Source organism: Strix aluco, chromosome 12, assembly GCF_031877795.1.
Source record: "Strix aluco isolate bStrAlu1 chromosome 12, bStrAlu1.hap1, whole genome shotgun sequence".
Lineage (NCBI taxonomy): Eukaryota > Metazoa > Chordata > Aves > Strigiformes > Strigidae > Strix > Strix aluco.
The window spans coordinates 3,742,018-3,750,288 of record NC_133942.1 but is presented as its reverse complement, the minus strand read 5'-3'; the positions used below and the strand labels follow the sequence as shown (position 1 = coordinate 3,750,288).

The following is an 8,271-nucleotide window of genomic DNA, read 5'->3' as shown; positions in this document are numbered from 1 at the left end:
TATTGAACAGATCTACAGCTCAGGACTGCTTACTCTCCAAAAACAAAGGAGAGGAGCAGCTGCTATTGTTCTGTAGAGAGAGGACAGGTTCTAGGAGTCAGTCTGCACCAGCAAAGCCCAGGTACCCCCTAAGGAAAACTGGGCAACGAGGCTGCACTCTGCAGGGCAGTAACGAAGAACGTGGCAGGGCTCGTATCGGGCAAGATGCAAAATCTTTATTCCAGTTCTATCGGAAAAAACACCACCTCCACAGCTCACCATTTGACAGTTCAGCCAGAACAGGGAGAGGTCACGCTTGCCCAGCGGAGGCACAGACTTAGAGGACACAGTCCTGTAGGCACTTCAAGAGGAAGCTCAGCTTCAAAATACAAACACTGAACAGTTTGGCTTAAATTTTTAATATAAAAAGTCACTAAAAATGCTAAAATGTGACAAACCATTGGAAATACTGTGACAAACATTTGCCCTTACGCAGTAAAAAAACAAAACAAACCCAAACTGGCAAGAAGCTTTGAAATGCATGTTTTCTTCTTCCTCCTGGCACATCGGACCATCATCTACCAAAAACGTTCCTCTAAAAAATCCATGGCACCTTCACCTCGTACTTCAGTGCAAGAGGCTACTCTCGATGGACCAGCACAAATAAACCCAGTAAAAAGAGGACTGCATACTGTAAGAGAAAGAAGACAAGGCCCAAGAGCGCACATTCACATCTAAAGCTGCAGTAACGACAGCAAACACACAGGCCAAACGGTTCTGCCTGTGCATATAAAGTTCTCATGAAATCATTTTAGCTGGGGTGGGAGAAGCAGGCAGAAAATGGAAGAGCTCTTACCTTAAATTTTGGATAATCGTTCATTAAGATAGTCACTATTCCAATATAGGGCACAAATCTACAAGAATAAAGGTTTTATTAAAACAAACAGTATTCAAGGGCACATACGGGAGCAGCACTGCCCTGGCACTTGTACAGAGGGAGGGCCACTCAAGCATGCTGATGGCTACAGCCAGCAGACCCGGGGCTTCTCCTCCCAAGCAGGGAAGCCACGGCAGTGGGGGCTGAGTGACAACCAGTCCTAGAGCGTGTTTCAGCCTCTGCCTTGCTCAGATCTCGCCTGCCTGCAAAGACTCTGCCTTGCAGAGTAATTTCCATGAAAATTCTGATCACGCCTGAGCGTGCACTGCCTTTGCACCGGTGTCCATCCACCAGCAAAATCTCGGGACGCAGCTCACAGCTTGATACCTTTGCTTAAGCCAAGTTAAGAACTGAACTACCTCTGGTTTTTAACTCTCCACAGTACCTTTTGAAATGCTTTCAGGCAGGTCACAAAAACCCAGCAGGGAGAGTTCAAGAGGAGGTGGGGATTAACAGATGGCAATGGGGGAGGGCAGTGCGGAAGCCACATCTTTTTCAACTCCACTTACCCTCTTGCTCGTCCTACTACGTCCTTTTTCTCCAACCAGTGCTGCCCTCGTTTGTACAGCCCTCTGTCATCAACCGCGTTATTGTCTCCCTTTGTCAAAAATTTGATGTCACCGTTTTGCCTGGAAAGACAAGAGAGCCTGGTAAGTCAGAGAAAAAGAACTTATCAAAAGCTGTTCTAGAACAAGCGTGTGGAGACTAACACAAAGATATTAAGAAGCAATCGTGTCCTACATGTTCAAGCAGGATGAAAAAGGGAAACTGTCAAATGGAGAGGAAAGCGGACAGTTTGGGAAATAACTGCCAACAAAAGAATGAATTCTGGCCCCAGCCAAGCTTTCTGGCAGAGTTTAAGAACAGAACCAGCAGGATGAGCCACCTCTAGCGAAGGTGCAGCTATTGCCTCTTTGCTTTTAACCTCTCTCATGTTGACGCTTCTCTTGCTTCACACACAAACGGTGGGTTCTGGGCTCTGTACTACCACCCAGAAGGAGACTGGGGGGTTAAAGCATACAGTTCTACTCAGTAGTGGTCAGAAGCAAGCTGGAACTTAGAGATTATTAGGAAAGGGGGACAGAACAAAACAAACAATACCATTATGATACTGCATGAACTCACGATGTGCCTACATCTTGAATGATCTCTGCAGTTCTGAACCCCCTACATCCTTTTTTGAAATGGAGAGAAGAACTGGCAAAGGTTCAGAAACGGATAACAAGGTCTGGAACCACTTCCATACAAGAAACAACAGACCAGGACTCTTCAGCCTGGAAAAGACAGAACTGATGGGAGATATGATGGTAGTTCAATACAAATGACGCAGACAGCAACAATCAAACCACTTTTCACTGCCTCTTCCAACACCAAACCTAGAGGGCATCAAATGAAACTCAGGGGTAACAGGTTAAAACAAGACAGGGAAGGTGCTATGCAGAACTAACAACAGTGCAAACTGAACCACGTCTCTCTGGAAGGATATTTTGGATGCCAAAAATTTGTACCAGTTCAAAAAGTGACCAGATACTCCACGTAAAAAAGAAAAAGGAGGCTATTAATAAAGAACTGTGACTTTGTGCTTGAAAGCGCAATTTGCAGAAAGCAGAGGAATTATTGCTACATACTCTCTCTAGTGTTTAATTCATGCTTAGATGAATTAGTTCGCTTGCCAGAAACAGGGTCCCGGAGCAGATGAACCTTTGCTATGACCTGGCAACAGCTGCTGTTATGGCCTAGCTTCTACACCACGTTCCACATCCTTTCCCAGTCGTTTCCATCCAGCTCGCGGGGCAGCCAGCAGCGCCCGCAGAATTCCAAGCAGCAGTTGGTGCCACTCCGGAGGGACCGGTTGGCCACCGTCACCTCCCTGCGGCGTCTGAAGGCAGATGCTGAGCGGGAGAGCGCTCGCTGCTTCCTCACAGAAACGACAGATCAGATGCAACTGGGGAAAGCAGGCGGGAGGTCCTCAGAGCTCACGCTGTACTCACCGTGCCTGAACACCACCGCGTGTTACTTGACAGAAGAAGCTTGGAAGGAAACAAAGGGGAAAAAAAGATCTTTCTTCAAAGGACATTTGGGTCATAGTGTGGGAAAACAAACCCTCTAGGAGCTTAGAGATACAGTCTGGATAAAGATGAAGATACCCAAAGGTGCAGATAATGTAGTTTCAGCTCTGAAGACTGATGGAGTAGGAGCACACCATCTCATTGAGCAGATTCAACGCTCTATCACGAAGCGGTGCGAGAAGCCCACAGCACAGTTGCTCTGCTGTCTGAAAGGTGAATGAAATCTGGTCTGGCTGTCCTGCACCAAAACCACTAAGTAAATTTTGACCACAGACTTTGTGTTTAGTGACAAAGAGTGAACTCAATTTTGCTCTGAACAAAGAAGAAAGGGCTAGCAAGTAAAAACCATCTTGTCATTGAAACAATACTGATGTGAACTGGGACCTGAGCTGCCAAAAAGTCAGTTTCTGTTTTCCTTCATTTTGACACTGCTGTCAGCTTTCACAGACTTTTCACAGTTTTCATATTCAGTCCATAACTACATGAAGAAATGGGAAACTCCAACCATTCAGAAGACACTCTTTCATTCCAAAACTGTACCAGAAAAATATTCTTTAAAGAAGAGTGAAAGAAGCAACTGATACTCGAGTCCTGCCTTCAGCGCACAGCTTCAGGTCACGGTATGGATTTTTCAGTTTTATCTCTCCTAACATAAAGATCAGGTTTGTGTTTGGTCATTTTATTTGAATGGAACCTAAAATACCGGAGAATGACTCTACTTCACAGAATCTAGGGTTGGCACTGTGGTCTTGTTACTTTTTTTTTTTTTTTTAAGAAAAAAGCGCTGGCTACCTTAATACCTAGTACTGAGATAGAGCCAGGCTAAAAACGAGGGGTGGGTGATATCTGGAGATGAACTGCCACACAGAACACACATTTCTGCTCCTCCTTCCCATGCACTGGCTGAGAGCAGAGAGAGAAGACCCTGACCTTTCTTGCCTCTTCAATAATCAGCCCAAACAGCAGCACTGGAGCCTTTAGCATGCAATAGGGGAGGAGGAAAGTGATGTTTCACTTAAAAGAGTTCCCAAGACATCACAGAAAGTGCCCATGCAAAAGTTAGATATCAAATTTGTCAAGTGTACTGATCTTATTTTTAAATTAGTGGCATCAAAGAACAGTACTTTGAAAACTGACACTGTTAAAAGTTTTGGGTGCGTAATAAATCTGAACAGCAAAGAATCTGCTCTGCCTGCTGGGAGAGGTGCCACCCTCTCATAGCCAGGACTTCCTCTGGACTATTTCTGTGCACAAAGCTGGTCGGCCTTGGCATTGGGCCAGACAAACGGTCTGTGTCCCAACAGCTGTGGCTGCTACGAACACTTAGGGGAAGGGACCCTCTCTATGCCACCAACCTCACTTGACTACAGCAATCCTCAAATGCCACCTCTACATAGATTCACCTAACCTCGGAACCAATCTCTGGGTGCTGGTAGAGCTCCACTTCATTCATACTCAGCAGAAACAGATGCTGGGACCCCATCCAACCGCTTGCCCTCTCGGAGCTGACCTGAAGAACCAGTGATCCAGTTCAAGACTTAGTTCTCACTCAGAAGCCTCACGGGGCTGGCTCATATCACCACAGACCAGCCTGGAGCAGTCACAGTTCTGTCCACAAAACAGGAAGGCTCACAGCTGCAGAGGAAGCCTTGCTTGGGAAACTAAGCCCTGTTCAGCAACCAACCCAGAGTGACCGCGCTTCATTCCTGCAGACACACAACCTGCTAAACGTTTAGAGAATGAACAGTACACGGAGGGCACAGCACATACAGAGACTCCGAGCATAACACCACAAAACTTCCTACAGAGATGAGAAGAAACACCCTGCCTCTGCATGAGAGCAGGAACCAGGACCATAAAGACAAGCTTTAAAATAATGCACACTACACAAAAAATACCCTTCTTCCATAAGTTCTACCTCCACAAACAAGAGTCACTTCACACACACAAATGCAGCCACACCTAGAGAAGAGAACACAGCAACGTAACACAGCTGCGTGGGATGGAAATGATGGCACAGGAGACACGAAGTGACACGGGGAGTCCAGGATGCTGGCACAGACTCCCCAGCTTGTGCATTCTGCTGGATGGTATTTACAAGTAAACCAAGGAGGGCAGATTCTGTCTGTCTGAAATTCCCACGTCTGAAAATCCTGCAGCACCTGGATATCTGTTACTGACATCCCACCCATTCATTTACCCAAGGAGATAGGGAAAAATACAATTTAGCTAAACATCTGCAGTACAACCCCTCAAATTCTTGACATACTTCTCATGAATCTTCAGGACACGATGGACTATAGGAATTTCCCTTCCTTCTATCCTAAAGACCACAATTTCTCCCACTCTGATTGGATCTTCAATTCGGTTTGTGAGGAACAGAAGATCTCCTCTGTGAAACGCAGGCTCCATGCTTCCACTGAAAAAGAGAAGAGCAATTGAACAGTGTTTAAACACTCAGAATCAGCTTTTTGGAGTTTATAGTCCTTTAAGAAAAATCTCACAAGAACCTCAATGAAGAGCTCCTAAGAAAACCACCCTGGAAACCAGGCAGGTGTCTAACCTCTATTCAGTCAGATTTTCAATCACCACACTACCAGCAGTTTAGATTAGCTGGGAACAGAGCGCTGCCAGCAGCCGGGCTTAAAAGCACACGAAATGGGGACAGCATTCTGCTTTCTTAAGAACAACAAACCTGATGACAAGCAGCATCTTCTCAACTTCCGAGCTCTTCATCGGTAGGGCTACAGTGGCAGCACTGCAGCGGTGGGAAGCTTTTTAGATTTAATTCATTTTTAGTTTTTGCAGGTAGATAGATCATCCTCATGAACAAAGCACTGAAAACATACAGGCTCTTGTATTCCCATCTGGAACAGACAGACGGGTGTGCTAAAAATTTGTTATTGTGATTCATCGCTTTGCTTAATGATTTCATTTCAGGCACTGCTATTCAAGTTATTCTTCTCCTGTCTTGTAAATGGCAATTGTTACAAAATACTTAACCTTCTTAATTCCAAACGAGTAATGCAGTACAAAACACAGCGATGAACTTTAAGTACCGGCTATATTCGTGTTTTATCTTGAGACAGAGCAGAAGCTGCTATTCAGAACAGAAGATCACATTGATGTGACCCAATGGCCTCTGTCTTACCCACTGGGAGGAACAGCGTGAAACATCTCCCCTGTACTTCACAGAGCCATCAGGAGGGAGTTTGTTAGATGGTGTGTGGTAATTAGAAAGGCCAGCATGGCCACAGAACAAACTCCTGTGCAATATCCACGCCAGCATCCGACGGCTGCCCAGGAACTTCAGCCACGGGACTTTGTCCCAGGCAGGAGGAGGGTGGGAGCAGCTACTGCACAGCACTTCTGCGAGGGCAACATGCAACACCTAAAACATAGCCCGTCACACAGTGGTAATGCTTGTACCAAAGAGTACAGCTAAGGCTCCTCTTTTCCCTGCCATGTCACAGCTTACTAGAAGGCCAGGAAAAAACCAAGCAGCTGTGAAAGAAGAGTTAGTGGATGCTTTTCAGGACGTAATGTAACACATAATAAAGCTCACTGGGAATTTCAGCAAGCCAGCCCCTATTTAAAGAACTCAACAGCTCCTCACTATATGAGTTTATTCCCTGGCATCTCAAAGATTTCAACTTCCTTTTTGCTACCAAGACTCGCCACATACTTCAACTATCTCTGTAGCAGCAGCAAGATGCACAGACAGGCACGGCAGGAGGTACCAGTGTGCCGCGATGTTCTGCTACCACAGCTTCTACTACGGGAAGTGCCATTAGCCCTGATGAGAAGACGAGCTCTGCCACAGACATTGCTTTCATACAGGGAAAATCCCCCTCAAGCAACAGGCTCATCACCCCCTGCTTCAAGACCTTCCTTTTTCAAGGCCCTTTCACCCACACCGCTGAGCATTCCTCCAGGAGTTTTGGTATGATCCAGAAACACCTGGTTGTGCTCTTGCCATATTTCTTTGAAGTCCTTCCTCCACTTTCCCCCTCCTCAGACCCACCTCTCTACCGTACAACCCAGCCAGCTGACAGGAGCATTAGGGCAAGATGCTACTTTTACCTGAGGCTGCCAGACCTGCTTCCCCTTCCCTCGGCACCACACGAGAACACGTGTTCACAGAATCCCAGAATCATCTGGGTTGGAAAAGCCCTTGAAGCTCCTCCAGTTCAACCATGAACCTCACGCTGACCGTTCCCAACTCCACCAGATCCCTCAGCGCTGGGTCAACCCGACTCTTCAACCCCTCCAGGGATGGGGACTCCCCCCCTGCCCTGGGCAGCCCATTCCAACGCCCAACAGCCCCTTCTGCAAAGAAATCCTTCCTAAGAGCCAGTCTGACCCTGCCCTGGCGCAGCTTGAGGCCATTCCCTCTTGGCCTGGCGCTGGTTCCTTGGCTCAAGAGACTCATCCCCCCTCTCTGCACCCTCCTTTCAGGGAGTTGTAGAGGGCCAGGAGGTCTCCCCTCAGCCTCCTCTTCTCCAGACTAAACCCCCCCAGTTCCCTCAGCCGCTCCCCATCAGACCTGTGCTCCAGACCCTGCACCAGCTCCGTTGCCCTTCTCTGGACACGCTCGAGTCATTCAATGGCCTTTTTGGAGTGAGGGGCCCAAAACTGAACCCACTCATCGAGGGGCGGCCTCACCAGTGCCGAGCACAGGGGTAAGATCCCTTCCCTGTCCCTGCTGGCCACGCTATGGCTGATACAAGCCAGGATGCCGTTGGCTTTCTTGGCCACCTGGGCACACTGCTGGCTCCTGTTCCCAGGGAGCCTCCAGCCGCCCCATTCCCCCGGTAACCCCCCTCCTTTGCGGGCCGGGCCCGCGGCTCTGCAGCCCCCACCCAGGGCCTCACCCCGCGGCGCCAGCGCTGAACCAGCTCCGGTCTGCACACACCGCCCCCCCGCTCCCCGCCCCCCGCGGGATTTACCTCAGCACCACCACGATGGGGCTCTCGCTGCCCGTCACCACCATCAGCCCCTTCCAGATCATGAGGGCGGACGAGACGATCATGCCGAAGTTCAGCACCTGGTAGTACAGCTGGGGGGGGGGGGGAAGGGGGGCGGTCAGGCCCCGCGGCCCGGGGCCGGGCAGGGCAGACCCGGCCCGATCCGCTCCGCTCCGATCCGCCCCCCGCACCCCGCCCCGCCTCGGTTCGGCACCTGCCGCTTGTTCATGCGCCTCACATCGTCCAGAAAGTCCAGCGACAGCATCGCCGGCCCCGACCGCGGCGGCCCCTCCGCCCGCCCGGCCCCGCTTCCGCTTCC

The 8,271-nt window shown here is 49.0% G+C and overlaps 1 protein-coding gene across 4 annotated transcripts; it reads right to left on the bottom strand.

The window, feature by feature from the left end:
• Positions 1–382: 382 nt before the first annotated feature.
• Positions 383–8,261, bottom strand: SEC11A (SEC11 homolog A, signal peptidase complex subunit). Of its 4 annotated transcripts, none has more exons than XM_074837356.1 (7): positions 8,167–8,261; positions 7,935–8,044; positions 5,255–5,404; positions 2,053–2,205; positions 1,426–1,545; positions 836–893; positions 383–670 (listed from the first exon to the last, which is right to left on the bottom strand). In XM_074837356.1, the coding sequence occupies exons 1-7, from the start codon at positions 8,215–8,217 to the stop codon at positions 620–622; spliced, it is 693 nt and encodes a 230-aa protein (XP_074693457.1). In that variant the 5' UTR covers positions 8,218–8,261; the 3' UTR covers positions 383–619. The 4 variants fall into 4 exon arrangements, with proteins under 4 accessions (XP_074693457.1, XP_074693458.1, XP_074693459.1 ...); XM_074837357.1 differs by having other exon boundaries at positions 2,053–2,190; XM_074837358.1 differs by lacking the exon at positions 2,053–2,205.
• Positions 8,262–8,271: the final 10 nt, after the last annotated feature.